Source organism: Schistocerca cancellata, chromosome 9, assembly GCF_023864275.1.
Source record: "Schistocerca cancellata isolate TAMUIC-IGC-003103 chromosome 9, iqSchCanc2.1, whole genome shotgun sequence".
Lineage (NCBI taxonomy): Eukaryota > Metazoa > Arthropoda > Insecta > Orthoptera > Acrididae > Schistocerca > Schistocerca cancellata.
Window position 1 is genome coordinate 395,409,101 of NC_064634.1, and position 18,222 is coordinate 395,427,322.

Here is an 18,222-nt window from a genome sequence, read left to right on the forward strand (position 1 = left end):
AATCTCCAAAGACTATACATCATATCAACAAATGTTATAATTCAATTTGTTTATCTCTGAAGGGGTCATCCCATGATACCACACTCGACCCCTATCCCACCTCATACGTGAGTGGCAGGGTGCAACTTTGAAACCTTCAATGGGAACCCCCATTTTCAATTGCAGATTACTATTCTACAGCAAAATCTGCATGTTTTGTCTGAAGCATTTTCTTCATTTTGCCATAGATGGCACTGTAATCGCAGGAATGAAAATGAGTGCACAATCAGAACTTACGACATGCTACACAATGGCCCTTGAATATCCAATGGCACAAGTGACCCCACCTCAATGATGCAAGGGTAGGACAGGCTGCACTCCATAAGAGGCTGTACTCCATAACTTCTATTTGGAAAACCTATTCGACATATTGGACAAGCGATTGCTCGATGCACCACTGCGACCGTGGCTTGAGGTGAACGCTACTCTACTTTTCCAATTAGAGTTAGTGTTCAAATGTTGTATCACCAACTTCAATACACTTAGTGATCAGCTTTTCAAATGCCCGTACACAGGAAAGAGGCTTACCTGTATGAATATTAACACAGGCATTTCTGATGCAGTTGATCATGTCTTCACAGCCTTGCTGGTACACATCATATTCTAAATATCCCCAGAGAAGGAAATCCAGTGACATCAAATCTGGCAACCTCATGGGTCAATTAATAAAGCCACCTCTGCCAATCCACGCACCAGGGTCTGACACCTCCCATGCTTCAGTTGTGTAATACACTGGGCAACCATCATGTTGATACCACAAACATTGTCAAATATCCAGGGCAACACCCTGCGGCAGTATCAGTAGTTCTTGTTTCAGAAATGTTCAATATTTGTGTCCATTCTATTTGCCATCAATAAAGTACAGACCAACGAGTTTGTTCCACATGATGCCTCACCACACGTTACATGACCAAGGATATTGATGGTCAATGTGCTGTATGATTAGGGATTGTCTACACTCCAGTAATGCATGTTATGCCAGTTAATGCTACCACGGTTTGTGAAAGTAGACTCATCAGAAAATAGTGCCTTGGCAGTGAAGGTCATCTGCATTTGTTGACATGCCCATTCACAAATACTACCCAGTTATGGAAATCGGTGCCATGAAGTTCTCGATGCAGTAACAAGTGGTATAGATGATATTTATGATGATGCAGTTTGTGGTAATACTACCTATGGACATACCAGAATCACAGTATAATTGCTGCACACTTATTTGTGACTTATGGGGTATTACCACTAGTACAGCTATTTCATTTTCTTCTCCTGTAACATATTTGCTCTGTTTCTTTTTACCAATATGTACACCGTCATGAGAAACAATGGCATTCACAACCTTGTAAAATAATGAAAGAGAGCAAGATTTCTCAGGAAAATGCTCAGCATATGAGGCAACAGCAGGCTCAACATTTCTCCTACATTCTCTGTAAATTACCGTATTTACTCGAATCTAAGCCGCACTCGAATCTAAGCCGCACCAGAAAAATGAGACTCGAAATAAAGGGAAAAAAAATTCCCGAATCTAAGCCGCAGCTGAAATTTGAGACTCGAAATTCAAGGGGAGAGAAAAGTTTTAGGCCGCACCTCCAAATCGAAACAAAGTTGGTCCATTGTAATATGAGACACAATTCAGGTCAAATGAATGACGATACAGCTACAGTAGTTTGGTTCGAGCTGTACGCTTAGCAGTTAAGCTTTACCAGGTAGCCATTGCTATGCGTCAGGCGCTCCGTCCTTATTTATACGGGTACCCTTCGTTTTTCACGTGCTTCGTCTGGTTTGAATTGATTGCTTATTTTTCTTTGATCTGATAATTGCTGTTCTCTTTGTTATAGGTGTTTTCGTCAATCTAAGCTGAAAATGCATTACTGTATTGTGTCATGCATTGTTTGTCGCATTACGATAATGAATGTTCACGACCTGTCGCCGCTCGCGGCATGGTTTGCTTTTGTGCGTGCTACCGCCGCTTACAATAAAAAAAGGGGAGTAATTGTCTCAGTAGCGTAACAATGGCAAGAGACTGCTATTTGTTGTTATTTACACTGCTGCTTTCTTTGTTAATGATCAACAAGAACCAAATAATAAACTGCGTATGATAGATGTTCTGAACGAGAGTTTAGCGACAATTTTTCTCCGTTTGAAAATCTTTGCAGACGCCTCTTAAGTACATTATTTTCTGCACAGAAATTAGTCACCACCTTAGATTTAAAAATCTAGTCAATTGCCGCGCGCACTTCTTTTCTGACTGTATCACTATTAGGCAAAAGAATAATACGAATATGAACATGACTTATTTGTATACTTCCGCGTTTGTGTTGTCTCACTCTAGTTTCATAGTTTATTAGGCAGACAGGAGTTAAATGAGATAGCAGCAAACACGAAAGAATACATGGCAAAATGTTTATATTCGTATTATTCTTGTGGTGAAGAGAATACTGCAAGTGATTCAGAATTCACAAAAGTTCCCATTAGCAACCATCTCTTCTCACAGGTAGAAAAAAAATCAGAACGTAGAATTGGCCATACTGACAAACATCGAAAACAGTCTTGCTAGTCGGATTTTCGTAGTGCATTGAAAAGCTGCTACAATCGAAGATGAACAATACGGAATTTGTATTTACGTCGTTGGATAATGTATGAAAATGCAGTGGTCGAAATTCGCGTTGGAGAAAAAAGCTCGTCTCCATCTTTTTTTTTTTTTTTTTTTTTTTTTTTTAATTTATTTACTGACGCAGAGGTTTTGGCGCCAGTATTTATCTTTGTGCCTGTAAAGCATGCCTGTGTATATACATATATTCGACGGCAGAAGTTAGTTGTGGCGGCATCTACCAACATATTTCAGAACTTCCGATTACTTTGCACTTGATTCTAAGCCGCAGGCGGTTTTTTGGATTACAAAAACCGGAAAAAAAGTGCGGCTTAGATTCGAGTAAATACGGTAGGATCATTTCAGTTGTTTCTTCTGTGGTTGCAATATCCATCACCCCCTTGCACGTCCGTTCTCCAAATGATGGGTAGGTGTGCAGGCAATGAACACTGCACAAGTATTGTAATGTTTAGAGTTACTACCTGCTCTATGTCTGCACAATATGTAAGCTCTGGTCACAGTGTACTACCTGTTATGATGCATCATAGTTCGCTACATGGACACAGTGGCACGTCAAGTAGCCTGTGCTCGAAATGTCGGAGGAATATAATGTTATGAATGGGGTTTCCAATCAGAAGTTACGAAATACCAGCCTGTTCTACCCCTGTGGCATGAAGGTGGGGTCCCACATGCCATTGGAGATACAACGAGTAGCATTTAATAAATTATGATTGCGCACCCATTTCTATTTCTCCGATTACAGTGCCACCTGTGATGAAATAAAGAAAATGCTTCAGACAAAACATATGTAGATTTTGCTGTAGAATCATAATTAGCAATTACAAATGGCGACTTCCACTGAAAATTTCAAAATTGCCGCCTGTCACCCATGCACAGGTCGGGGCGGTGGGTCGAACGTGGTATCGTTCGATGTCCACCTCTGACACAAACAAATTGAAATTATAACTATTTCTGAGCTGATGTGTAGTTTTCAAGAAATTTCAACATCTTCAGTGAAAATTAACACACTATATAAAATCCACTGTAACAACAATTTTAGACTGTTAGCAAAAACGAAGCTTTTTGAAACATTAGCCCTTTGTGTAAAACAGGGCTCAAACATGAACCTTTGCCTTTCATGGACAATGATCTTACCAACTGGAAAAGGGTGCCAAAAGTTATGTGAAACTGGGGAGAAGTGGTTTGTAGCTTATTTAAGAAATGATTCTGGTATTCAATTCAGAATTTTTAAAAAACTGGAGAGTTAAATTCAACTGAACAGAGAGTCAAGCCCATCTGCTTTCACATACGTGTGAGTGTCCTCACCAATCAATCTTACCAACTGAATCATCTAAGTATATCTCATGCCCCATAACGACGTTTTCATCTGCAAGTTCCAGGCTCTGAATTGCTTACTATACCAGAAGTCCTACAACAAAGGACATTGCAAATAATGGCGTAGTGGTAATGTCCAGCATGAAGCTTTTACTCTGCAATGGACTGTACCCTGCCGTGCAGCTTATTGACAGATCAAAACTTCATGCTGAATCAGGTCTTAGGAGGGGGCCTTACACATTGTTATTCCTTCTTTGATTCTCATCATACTTAAAGGGGTTGAGGATCTGTGCCCAGGCATCAATTTTCTTAGGTAATATGTTGTACTCAAAAACCTTCTTTGATTCTCATCATACTTACAAGGGTTGAGGATCTGTGCCCAGGCATCAATTTTCTTAGGTAATATGTTGTACTCAAAAAAATTGAAACAATAAATTTGAAGACTTAGATTTTTGAACGATGTTAAACATAAAACATTTAGACTATTTTAAGAGAACTGCTGGGAGCTGAGTGTGTAGCATATAAGTCTCGTACTCACAGAATTCTAGTTCAACTCCGGCTAGTAGCAACTGATTTTAGTTGAATATTTATTGTCAAATGGAAAGATTAATTAAAAGACTTCAGTCACAATTTTTTCTAATAAAAATAACATTCTTTATATTTAATTATTAACTGGATGAAAGTAAATAAACATTTTATATAAAAATGTAAAATGACAATACTGCTCAATCTCCAGAAATAAAATCTTCTGCTTTGCATTTTTATACCTAATTTTAATTTATTGTGAATATTCACGCTTTCAAGCAAATGGTAGATACAAATAAAAAATGTTATTTTTATTAAAAAATTATGATCAAGTATTTGTTACTTAATTTTTCATTTGATAATAAATATAGAATTCAAATAAAAGTTTAAAGAAATGTTGCTGCTAGGGACAATCACATTCTGGCCACAAGAACACACAGATAATAACAGATACAACCCTTTATTAAGTCTAGAATAACTTTTACAAGAAGATAAGAAGATACTTGCCATGGAGTGGCTACACTACTAATCCGATAAACATAGGCTGAATGACGACATGTGAGTGAGAGAGAGAGAGAGAGAGAGAGAGAGAGAGAGAGAGAGAGAGAGAGGCTGGCCAGCTATTGGTCAGCCATTACAGAGCACTGCAGAGAGGCTGCATGTGCATTCAAGAGTAGCATCCTCTGCCAGTGCTGGCATCTTCCAACTTCTGTGACATCAGTAGAACTACATACCCAGATTACGGTTGTGGAATCTTTGGGGAGTGAACGAAAGACCTTCCACAGAAACAATTTTCAAGAGAGCCTGAATAGTGACTTTGGTAGCAGCCAAGGAGCACTCAACCAAGTACAAAAAACATGAAAATGTGTCAATGACAATCAGTCAAAAGACATTCAGATACAGACCTGCAAAATACAGATGGATGTGTTTTCGGGGTTGGGTTGCTGGAGTCCATGGGGAGAACAAAGCCTTGGGAGAAAACTGTTGACTTGCACCTTGGGGACATGCAGCAACAAAAAGCCAAAATACTCAATGTCCCAGTCAGGGGAGGGGGAGGGGGAGGTGGAGGGGGGAGGAGGAGGAGGACCATGTCTAAGACTGACAAATGTTGGTCCAAGACAACGTAGTTACGAGACAGATCAAAGGTGCAGCTTGGAGGACAAGAAGACCAGCAAGTTGACAACCCGCTTGAGGATGGGATCTGACAATGAGGCCCTATGAGACTGGTGGGAGAAGATACCCAAATGAAAGCACATGAGCTCTTCTTGATCAAACTCAGGGTCCGGACCAATGATCAGCCAGGATAAGGTGTCCGTGTTGGCATTGTGCCCACTGTAGCAAAACTGAATGTTGCAGTTGTATTCGGAGAGGAACAACGCCCACCGCTGCAACCTGTGGGCAACCTTATAGGGGACCTGGGTGGATAGCATAAACAATTGTAGTCTGCAATTAGCTGGAATTTGTTTCCATACAAGAAAATGTGAAATTTGGTGAGTGCTTATGCAATGGCCAGAGCCTACTTCTGGACATGACAGTAGTGGACCTGTGCTGGAGTGAGAGTTTTGGATGAAACACCAGTGGCACCTCTGAGCTGTCTGCATTCCAATGGGCACGGACTGCTTCCACACTGTACTGTGAGGTGCCCATAACCAAAACCAGTGGTTTGTCAGGATCACAAGTAACTAGGCATGGTGCGAACCTGAGGCAGTCCTTCTATATGGTGAGGTCTTGCTTGCACATGGGAGACCAGACAAAGAAAGCACCCTTGTGGAGAAGGAGGTAGAGAGGGTAGACAATGGCATCATGAATGTACTAGTGGTAATAGGCAGTTTTAACCTGGAAAGCATGAAGTAGTTGCAACGACAGACACATCAAGTCCATGATGACCCTGATAAGACTTACCAGGGGTTGGATGCCCTGCCATGATGTGGTGTGGCCCAAATACTCAAGAGATAGTTGGAGAAATTTGGACATCTGCAGACTGCAACACAGACTCATGGAACAGAGCCTTTTACAAAGGGCCCAGTGATTCTGCAGGTGGTCAGCAGTAGTATGTCCAGTAACAACAATGTCATCCAGATAGGTTTATTCAACTAGCATCATGGACAACAATAAAGGTAATAGTTTGAGTGACTGCTCTATACATAATGTCAGACGTGAATTGGCCAAGCAAGGGAATTTCCTGTTCACCACATACCCATAGACACCTGCATACCAGTAACAGTGGCAGAGAGCCGATATCTGAATATGTTTGGGCATTAAGCAGCAAATGTTCCGTGACGGTGTCTACCTGTAGGCGCAGTGGTTGTGAGAGAACCAAAACCTAAATATAAAAGCTTGTTAGAGTCCTGATCAGGAATTGGCCTTGACAATGACACTTCCTGAATGTCCATATCCATGTTCTCTGATGCTGCATTGAGTGCAATTGAGTATCAGACTACCACATTGTGGCCTTTTCTGACACTTACATTGTGGCCTTTTCTGACACTTACGACAGATGGCCCAATACTGGGGATACACTGATCTATCATGTCTGAAGTAACAAGAAGCACACTACGGCGACAGGAGCAATGGCTGGAACACTATTTACGAGCTGCACAGAAGTCACAACATTGTCGTACTGATTTTGTCCATTTTACGTAGTTTCTTTGAAAGCCTGTGACTGTGAAAACAATAGGTTTATTTATAAATAACTTTTCTGGTACCAGTCATGATTTTCAATTATTCATATTTTACATGATGTGCTTCAGGAATTGTTTCCCATTTTCAAGTGTGTTTTCTCTTTGTACTATGAGATTTTTGCATTATGTTTTCGATGAGTGAGGTTCTGCTTTGTTTTGGTGATGTTTTTTATATACTGCAGTAAAGTCAACAAAATTAAGCAGAACCTTACACATCGAAAACATTACATAAAATGGCATAGTATAAAGAGAGAACACACTTGAAAATGAGTATCATTTCCCGAAATATGTCATGTAAAGTATGAATTAAAGAAAATCATGACTGATAGCAGAAAAGATATTTATAAAGAAATCCATCATCATGAAGATTCCTGGCATATTAAAACTGTATGCCAGACTGGGACTCGAATTCGAGACCATTGCTTTTCACGGGCAAGTACTCTATTGACTGAGTTACCCAAGAATGACTCACAACCTGTCCTCTTAACTTTACTTCTGCCAGTACCTTGTCTCCTACCTTCTTAACTTCACAAGCGCTCACCAGCAAACCTTGCAAGCACTCCTTGAAGAAAGGATACTGCAGAAACATGGCTTGCCATAGCTGGCAGAGTGTTTCCAGAACTCTGAAGCGGAGTGTGCATTGATAAGAAACTTCCTGGCTGATTAAAACTGTGTGACAGATAAAGACTTGAGCTTGGGACCACAGCACACAGTCCACCAAACAGTTTTCATCTTCCAGAAAGTTTCATATAGTGCACACACTGCTGCAGAGTGAAAATTTCATTCTGGAAACATCTCCCAGGTGGTGGTTAAGCTATGCCTCTGCAATATCCTTTCTTCAAGGAGCGTTATTTTGCAAGATTCACAGGGGAGCTCCTGTGAAGTTTGGAAGGTAGGAGACGAGAGAGAGCTCTCGCGAAGTCTAGAAGGTAGGAGACAAGGTACTGGCAAAAGTAAAGCTGTGAGGACAGGTCATGGGTCGTGCTTGGGTAGCTCAGTCAGTAGAGCACCTGCTTGTGAAGAGCAATGGTCCTGAGTTCAAGTCTTGGTCTGGCAGACAGTGTTACTCTGCCAGGAAGTTTCAGATCTGCACCCACTCTGCTGCAGAGGGAAAATTTCATTCTGTAAATCCATCATCCTCCTGAATGCAGTGCACACAGCCAGGCCACTCTGTACCGCCACGATGTTGACCAAAGGCATTAGAGACTTCTTATGACTGGGCACTGGACAAAACCTCTTCAATGGAAGGGTTTGCTAATTGGAGCACCCACTGCTGGACTTCCTTATCTGGGGCAGAGCAGGTGATAACATCACGAACCATGACGTTCACATATGACTCCTTTGACTGGCTGTGACAAAATGGCAATTGCGGCTAAGGCCATGGAGAGTCACTGCACAGGCACGATAAGACTTATGGGGATGCTTCTTGTATTGGTACAATGCAACCATAGCAGCCAGGATGTGTGTCCAGCAACAATAATAGGAAGACAACAATGAGCATAGACTGTCACATGAAAATTCTGAAGGTTCCAGCAATGGGGCCAACTGCTAGATCACCTGATACAATGACAGAGAAATCCATAATAAAAACAATGCACAACATACCCCCACATCTGTAATGTGAAAGGCATGGAAATGTTGCCGTAGGCAGAGTTTGTATGCTTCCCAATCTTCTGCTGCCTCATCAAACGATGGGAACGGAGGAAGAAACATAGCCAGAGACAAAACTGGAGAGAGCAATCCAGCACAGCCTGTTGCTTGACCGAAAGAAGTTCTGTCTGTCGTTACACCAACATATGAGGCAGAAACTCCATATCACAAAAAGATGCAAAAAGCAACCGTAGAATGACACATGTGAAAGTACGATCCTACTCGTCACCAATGTGTTCTGACCAAAGAACACACAGATAATAACAGACATGGCATCCAGAATAACTTGCACAAGAAGATACATGCCACGGAATGGCTACACTATTAGTTTGTGAACATAGGTCGAATGTCAACATGTGACTGACAGCAAGACTGGCCGGGTCCGACTCTATAAGCCATTGGCTGGCTGGTATAGTGTACTGTGTAAAGGCACCGTATGCACCCAAGAGAGGCAACCTCTATCTGTGGTAGGGCCTTCTGACTTCCGTGGTGCACTGTACACCTGTACACCCAGATTGCAGATGTAGAATTTATTCAGGTCACCACAAATCAAGCCTGTGACTTTACTATTACAAGACTAATATGCTATGTGCTCAGCTACTGGCAGCTCTGTTTAAATTATCACAATGTTTTGTACGTAACAATACTTGTAAATTTTCAGAAGCGAATTTTCAAGTTCTTGTAAAGGTGTGTAAGCATGCTGCTTTAGGATTGTATTGATTTTCAAATCCTGCAAGAAAATCAAAGAGGGCCACTCTATAGGGCACCCTTGCAACACTCAGGGCTTTGCATTTGGTGGTCAATGATTTTATCAAGTAAACCACCCAAGAGAACCTCACAACTTGACTCAAAGTGTCACTCTGTCTGTACCCCTTTACAGCATTTTCAAAGTCTATTACGTATCAACAGCGAAAGAGAAAACATTGGAAACACAGTAGTTATATAATGGCATTATGCTTGTAAAATGAAAGCTCAGCCAGTTTCTCAACTTCTTAAAGTCACTATGGTGACATTTAATTCTATGGCAAACATTTGACGCTGATATTTGGAAGCAGAGGTAGTAACTGCAATGAGTCAAATCACAAATGAAGGTGTATTACCTTTCGGCAGACGGCTGAGACGTAGCACTGCAGCACCCAGCCGACCCTCTGCGGTCGGCGGCCAGCACCACCCGCAGACCCGGAGCCTGTGTGACAACCTGTCCGTCCGATCTGACCAGCATCAGGCACCACCACATTTGGGTCTGCCCCATACTGAATCAACGTCAGTGTCAGATTATACACATGCATCAGATCTGACGGACCTCGAGCATTCTGAACCTGTGGAAACAGAAGAAGTCAGTGCTGTCCGATAACACTGTCTTCAAAAACAATAAGTACTCTCCTCACGCACGCACGCGCGCGCCTCCTCACGCACGCACGCGCGCGCCTCCTCACGCACGCACGCGCGCTTCCACACACACACACACACACACACACACACACACACACACACACACACAGAGTGAGAGGGAGCTTTAGAAAATAAAGGAATTTGCTTTACATCCTACCAATTTGTTGTTTGTGAACAAAGCAACTATTGCTCCACAATCATTGGTATGTAACTTTTTGATTCCTTTCAGCATTATCTATACATAATTTGATTTTTCGAATGCATCAAAAAATTAGACTCTATACAGTCTTGAAAGTGTTGTGCATGAACTGAACATTAAAAAAAATTATGAAACAGCCACAAGGAGAAATTGACATTGTTGCTGGGATTAATTAAACAAAAGCCAAAAGGCCAATACTAATGCCCTACCCACAATGGAACCAATGAAGATAACATGTATGAAACTCAAAATTTTTAATGGTCTCAACTAATTAAGAGAAAACTAGCAATGTAAGCAAACACTAGAATGTAAGCAAACATCAGAATGTAACCAAACATCAGAATGTAGCCAAACATCAGATCAAATTAAGAATAATGCGAAAAACTATACTTTTCATTTTAAAAGGAAGAAAGAACTTGAGGTACTAAATAACATACAATAAAAAAAACACAATGGAATAATGACAATATTATGAAAAGGATAGATTCCTGTGTGCCACATAGTGGAGATACTGAGTCGCAGACAGGCACAACGAAAAGACTGCTAAACAAGTACATTTTCTTCAGCCAAAAGGCCTTCTTCTGAATCAGACAACACACACACACACACACACACACACACACACACACACACGCACACACACACCTGACAACTTTCTCTGGCTGCCAGCTTCGGCAGGTCGTGTGTGTGTGCGATTAGTGTTTGCATGAATGTCTGTGTGTATGTTGTCCAATTCAGAAGAAGGCCTTTTGGCCAGAAAGCTTGCTTCTTTAGCAAATCTTTCTGTTGTGCCTGCCTGCGACTCAACATCTCCACTATATGGTGGGTAGCAATCTACCCTTTTCATAATATTGTTATTAAATAACATACCAGAAATGTGAATTAGTTATATTAACATGTTGGGGCTGGAAATAAAAGCCAGGAATATAATTATTACAATCAAACTTTACATCACATACAGATAATCAAATTAATTATAGCATTACTGCACGTATGTGCCACTTTCAACAGTAACATTAATTATAAATCAATGGATAGCAATTAAAATAGTAATGGTTTTGCATGTCAGTTCATGATCTTGATGAAATTACATTTAAAAACATATCAACTTTATGAAACAGTAATTACTTTGTATTTTATGGTGGTCCCAATTCTACAAGAAGTATAAAATAGCACTGTATTACAGTAATAGCACTACTTTGTTATTATACTGTTATCATTCATTTACAGTTAAGGTTGCAGCTTCCACAGTTCTCTGTGTTATGCTACAATGGCAGGTACAGCGGTCATAGTGGATAGGATGTTGACAACTTTTCATAGTTGTTTCCAACTGATGGCAGTATAATTATTTCAACAAAAATGTCATTTTATGAAAATACATTTATATTTAAAAATACATTTGTTTATTGAACTTTTAACTTTATGCTAAATTGTTCACAGTGGCCATATGAACGTGCTATTATTTGACGAGTCCGACTGCTTATCTGTCACGCACTATGGATATTAAGATATCTTTTATGTTTCTCCCAGTATCTTGCTAATCAAATACAGTTATCTTAAAATGTTTTTTTGCCAGCTTCGAGTATTCCAAGAATCATCATCTGGCAGCAGGTAGTAAAAAATAATTACAGGTCCTGGTTTGGATGAAATGAAGTATATAAGAAAAAGCGTATACGCAAAACTGAACTCACTTCAGACAGTGACAGTGTTCATTAGCCACTGTTTTAAAAGTCAAAACGAATTTTCCAGCTGAAGTGTCATGCATTTAACCAGGTGCAATGGGGAATTTGAAGTGAGGTAGTGAGGTGGTTGAGAGGTGAATTCTGTCCACAGAAACACTTCGCCAAATAAGCCCAAAATTACATATTTTGCAATTATAAAGAGCACACACACACTGTGTCAGGACATGCTTTATTTGGTATAATTAGTCAAGGCTGTATAGTAGATGCAGACACTTTACAGTCTGCATCTCCCATACAGCCTTGGCATTTGAGGCAAGCATGTTCAGATGCAGACTCTTTACAGCAATACACCACCATTCTCAATTAGCCTTCATGGTATGTAATTACACCACCAGCCTAGTGCAAAAACAGATTTACTGGGCCATCACATCCAATCTTGGTACTGCCAATCCCTCCAAAAAAAAAACAACTTAGGAGTACACCATTTGTCACTCAGAATTATCCTGGTCTTGAATGAACAAATCAGCTCCTTTGACAAGCCCTTGGCTTCCTAAGATCATGCCTTGAAATGAGGCCCATTCTGTCTGAGATTTTGCCCACCACACCTAGAATAGTTTTTTATCGCCCTCCCAATCTCCACAATACCCTTGTCAAACCCTATGCTCCTTTTGTATCCATCTTTCTATCCTTCGGCTTCTACCCCTGTGACCATCTCCACTGCAAGACTTGCCCTATGCACCACCTATATTAACCCTGTAACTGGCAAAACATACATTATTAAAGAGAGAGCCATCTGTGAAACAACACATCATGTAACAGCTGTTACGTAAACACTGTTCGGCCATTTACATTGGCATGACCGTCACCAAGTTTTCAGTTAAGATGAATGGGCATAGGCGGAGGGTGTATATTGTCAAAACACACTATCATGTTGCAGAGCATGCACTACAACATGACAGTCGTGACCTCGATGCCTGTTTCACCACACGTGCCACCTGGATTCTTTCCCAAGACAACAGTTTCTCAGAACGAAACAGGTGGGAACTGGGATTATGTCACGATGTCAAATCAAACACCTTTCAGCCATCAAATTTCCAAGTTCTTATTTTATTTGGATACCAGTTTCGGTGATCTACTATGACATCGTCAGGTCCCCTGACTGCCATGTAGGAAGATTTCAACCTCAGTTCTGGTCAAAATAGGGGCCGGCGTTCAAATACTGGCATCTGGAGACTTCTGCTTGATATAGCAATCACTTGAACCATCATCTGCCATCACTGTATCAAGCAGAAATCTACAAATACTAGTATCTGAACACCGGCCCCTATTTTGCCCAGAATCGAGATTGAAATCTTCTTACACATCAGTCAGGGGGCCTGAAGATGTCATAGTAAATCACCAAAAGTGGTAGTCAAATAAAATAACAGTTTGGAAATTAGATGGCTAAAAGGTGTTTGATTTGACATCCTGTACTGAACAGCCGAGTCCCTGCAACAATCTCTGAAAAGATGGACATACAGGGACTACAACATGTCCTTGGTTCTTGCCATCCACCTGGCGTTAATTTACATTAATTTCTTTGATCTCAGCATTTCTTCTAACTGTTCCTTTCTTTACTCCATTTTAGTTTTCTACATCTTTCATTTTCTGAGCTGTCTATTTTTCGCCATCACCCTCCCGTCTCTATCACATGTAATGCACTTAGCTTTCCACTCTTATTAAATCAGGCATGATGTTTTAGCAGTAATATCCGTCTTGTGTATCACCCTACCTTCCATCTTTAAGCTCTCAGGCTTTCAAATCTCATCTGGTGCAGTCCACAACAGTCAGTCATTCCTCCTCATCCTATCTGATAAGTCTTCCCTGACCAGGGGTTCTGGGTGACTTTTTCAAACTCCATCTCTTTTCCTAAACCTCACCATTTCTTTTCCGTCACCCCTCTTCCTTCCTTCCCCTTCAGTCTTCCTGCCAGAAGGAGGGGTCACTGGCTCCAAAATCTTGCATGCATAATCCCTTTAATATGTGTGTTCTCCTGCTGCCACTTGGTGAGTAGGTTTTTTATCTATCCAGTTACATTATTAATTCCTAGTTACTAATAAATGTTAACTGATATGCATTAATTTTTGTTTTAACACTGGTCCATCTAGTAATTAATGTATCTGAAATTTTGTACACAATTTAGTGAGTCTGGAAACACTGAAACAATTTTCATAACAATGCACTTTGAGTCCAATAAATCATCATAAGAATGATCAACAAACAGTCCCATAAAATGTCTCCTTGGTGCAGGACAGGTGGGTTGTAAATGAATTATGATCAGATTGCACCTTCATGACTGAACGTTTGAAGCAATTCTAGTGCAGCCATAATATCATACACTGTACATGCACACAGGGGCAGTTTCGATTTGGTGCTTATATCTAACTGTGACAGACAATAGGTCAGATAAATTGGGTAAGAAACCCACTCGAAGTTATTAAAATAATATTTTCCCTAGCTGTGATGGAACAGCTAGAACTGTTACAAATATATCACACTTTTGGTGGAGACATGATATGTAGTATTAAAACAAATACAATTTTTTTATTTTAAATTTGATATGCAACTTTGATAGCCAGCACGTAAACACAGCCTTGCATTAGAAATGAAATAAATAAAGATGCAATAAAATGAAACTGTTCAAAAATGCTGAACATGCAATGTAGTGACACAATAGTGGCAAATGAAAATTTGTAGCAGACCAAATGAAAATTTGTAGCTGACCAGATGACTGAACTAGGTTTTATTGCTTATCACGAGTAATCACCGTAACTATTAAGCTGTCTGTCAAGTTTCTAGGCTTGACTCACGGCATCACTCATTTATGGTGTGTAATTGTGAAACATGTTTAAAGAACTTTTCAAGATAAAATCAAAAATAGTACAATACTGAAACATAAAACATCAAATGAAAACTGCAATTACAAGAACAATAATACTCATTACATTCAACGAGAATCTATTTCTTTTACAAAGCTTAATGAAAAGGAGCAGATGGGGAAGGTATCAACTGTTATATTAAGATTAACTCCAAGGAGTGATGGTAATGTTATCTGTGTGACAGTCAGTTCTGCTTGTGGCTGCTCTAACTCCAGAAGTTGTGCCAACCATGTCACATGGGGGTGGCCGCTGGACCACCACAGGAAACAAATATCCAGCACAGCAGTACATTTCTTGTTATTGAAGCCTCCAATGCTGATTTGCAAACATAGCTGTTACATGTTCTGGACATAGATTTTGATTTACAAATCTGCCTTTTTAAAAAAATGCTTATGGTTTTTTTTTTATGTTGATACTGTTTTGTGCTACTTCTACTACAATCATAACTCTCTCTCTCTCTCTCTCTCTCTCTCTCTCTCTCTCTCTCTCTCTCTCTCAATTTGTGGTAAATCTTGGTTTCTACAGGCTAGTTTGTCTCGTATAACTTCACACAATCAGCCATAATCTTATCAATATGAATATAATGGTAATGACCTTGTATAATTTGGGAGACCATATAAAATATAAATCAGGTGGGCTGGATCACAAAAAACGCCTGAACCAATTTTACATCAACACTTTCTTCCTACTTGGGTCTATAATGGATCTCGTGGTTATAGACACTGACTAACTACATCTACCATTGCAGCCACTGCACTGTCACATTGCTTGTGATTGGTGATCACGTGAGACTTAGTATCACAGAGAAACACATGGAACTTCTTGACACTGTATATTATAAACAATGTCTCTCTCTCTATTCAAGATTAATTTCTCCGTGCTGTACTTAATGCTTTTCATATTTGACACAAAAACCCTTTCCAGCTATATGTGAAGCTTTATTTATAGAAACACGAGCAATTTTGTGATATTGACTCACATCCCCAGGCATACATCTGAACAGGATACAAAACATATAGTAAACATTATGACCCAGAAATGAACACTAATCCAAATAGCATAAGCCATAGGACAACCAATATGAAAATACTCACACACAGCTAAAACATTTAAAAAAATTGACATGTTAAGACCATGTTAACCAACAAGGAAAAGAAAAAGTCCCAACTAGTAAGAGTTGTTAGCCTGACGGTTAAAAAACTCACATCATATAGGGAAGCAGCGGGCAGCATCCCTGCCTCGTTGTACAGGGCCACACTGCAAGAGCCCACGTGTGTAACAGCAAAGGGCACTAGTGTCAACACACGCAGACAAAGGGTATTTACAAACATTTCTGTGCATATCCCAATATCATAAGAATGATTGAAGCCCCCCATTACACAACACTACAGTACAAATTATAAAATATTTTACCATAAAAAGTGTATGGACAAAAACAGACCAGACGCAAGAGCGTATAACAGAAACCCCAGGATCAATAATCAGGCAATCAAAAAACCATGACATTACGTCCTTGAGAGGCAGTCAGAGTTTGACAGTATATTGTAATGCCTTAACTCCTCTGATTATTAAGGGTATATTGGGAGTATACTTTTAAACTCCACATAATTTCAATCAATTCAAGAGTGTTTATTTTAAATTATTAGCTGCACTTATTACAGGTGGTCAAAACACTGTAAGTGGTTGCTTAAAGGACTGTTTGAATTCCTTAAACTTATGATATTTGGATATGTGCAGAAATGCTTGTAATTTCCATGCTTCTGTGTGTTTTGGCACTAATTCCCTTCTCAGTGACACACACAAGTACATTTACTAGCAGCGTGGCCCTGTATCGCGAGGCGGTTGTAAAGATGCTGTCTGCCACTTCTCAACAAAAAGAGAGTGTTTTAACCATCAGGCAACCAATGCTAATATAGTTGAGTCAGTGAAAAATGATCCCCGACAATTTCTGTGGGCTGGGCACAGTAGATTCTTATATCTACCTCAACCAGTCACATAACAATTTTGTAAATGTCTCCATGGTAACATCTCAGTGTCATCACAGCCCTATAGATGACTAATACTTCACCTGCAGCCAACTGCACTTCATAGTTGAAAGTTGACTACAGCGCTACTAACTGTCAGGGATTTACTCACACCGAATCAACTAAAGTCGGGAATTTTCATTTTTTAATTGTGTATTAATGGTGTTTCAATATATCAGTTTTTTTAACTGGTGAACTGATTTGTGATGCCCTGCCTGTCGCAGGAAATGGCATTTTATTTTGAGAAGATTGAGTTCCCTTCTTTCCCATTTTATGGGCAGAATGTTTTAGCTACATGTATCTTCATACTGGTTGTCATATGGCTTATATTATAGGATTGGTGTTCATTTTTGGGTCATGTCAAGAGTATGTTTTTATACTGTTCAGATGTACAGCTGAAGATGAGATATGATATCATGAAACTGACCATGTTCCTATAAATAAAGGTTCATATCAATTGGAAGCAGTTTGAGTGTCAAATTTGGATTACTTCAGTAAAAGTTACACAAAACATAAAACTATTTGTAATTTAATGCTTTAGATGCAAATTCAATGAGACGTTCTGTGTCATCATCATATTTATGAGACAGTGCTGCAATCTGAGGCATTAGTGGCTAGCATTAAGCATTTGGCCAGTTTGAATTTTGCTAATAAAGGAGCTGAGATAAGGTACTGTATCTTCACCTTTTCATCAGCATTCGTCGACCCTGTTAGGGTGTTCACTGACTCAAGTTTCTCAAAACTTATTTTATTTAACTTTGCGGCTGGATGCTCTTCCTTTCACAGCAGTCATCAATCCCGTGAGGGAGAAAGTATATGACAATATTGAACAGGTAATTCGGTATGTAAAGGAAGATGAAAATCTAAAGGTAAAGGGGGATTGGAATGTGGCTGAGGAGAAAGACTAATTGAGTCCTGCAATAAATTTCAGCTTGTAGTAGTGAATAGTCTGTCCAAAAATCACAAGGGGAGGAAGTATACTCCAAAAAGGCTAGGAAATGCACAAAGATTCCATTCAGATTACAACATAGTCAAGCAGAGATTTCAAAATTGGATATTGGATTGTAAGGCGCACCTACGAGCAGATATAGACTCTGATCACAATTTAGTAATGACAAAGAGTAGACTGAAGTTTACGAGAGTATTCAGGAAGAATCCAAATGCAGAGAAGTGGGAGATGAAAGTAGTAA

General features: G+C 39.9%; 1 protein-coding gene across 2 annotated transcripts in view; it reads right to left on the reverse strand.

The window, feature by feature from the left end:
• Positions 1–18,222, reverse strand: part of LOC126100834 (ankyrin-1) — a 135,012-nt gene that overhangs the window by 16,952 nt on the left and 99,838 nt on the right. For both annotated transcript variants that reach the window (XM_049911488.1, XM_049911487.1), the window contains exon 9: positions 9,918–10,136. In XM_049911488.1, the coding sequence (XP_049767445.1) occupies positions 9,918–10,136 (219 nt within the window). The remainder of the gene's footprint in view (positions 1–9,917; positions 10,137–18,222) is intronic.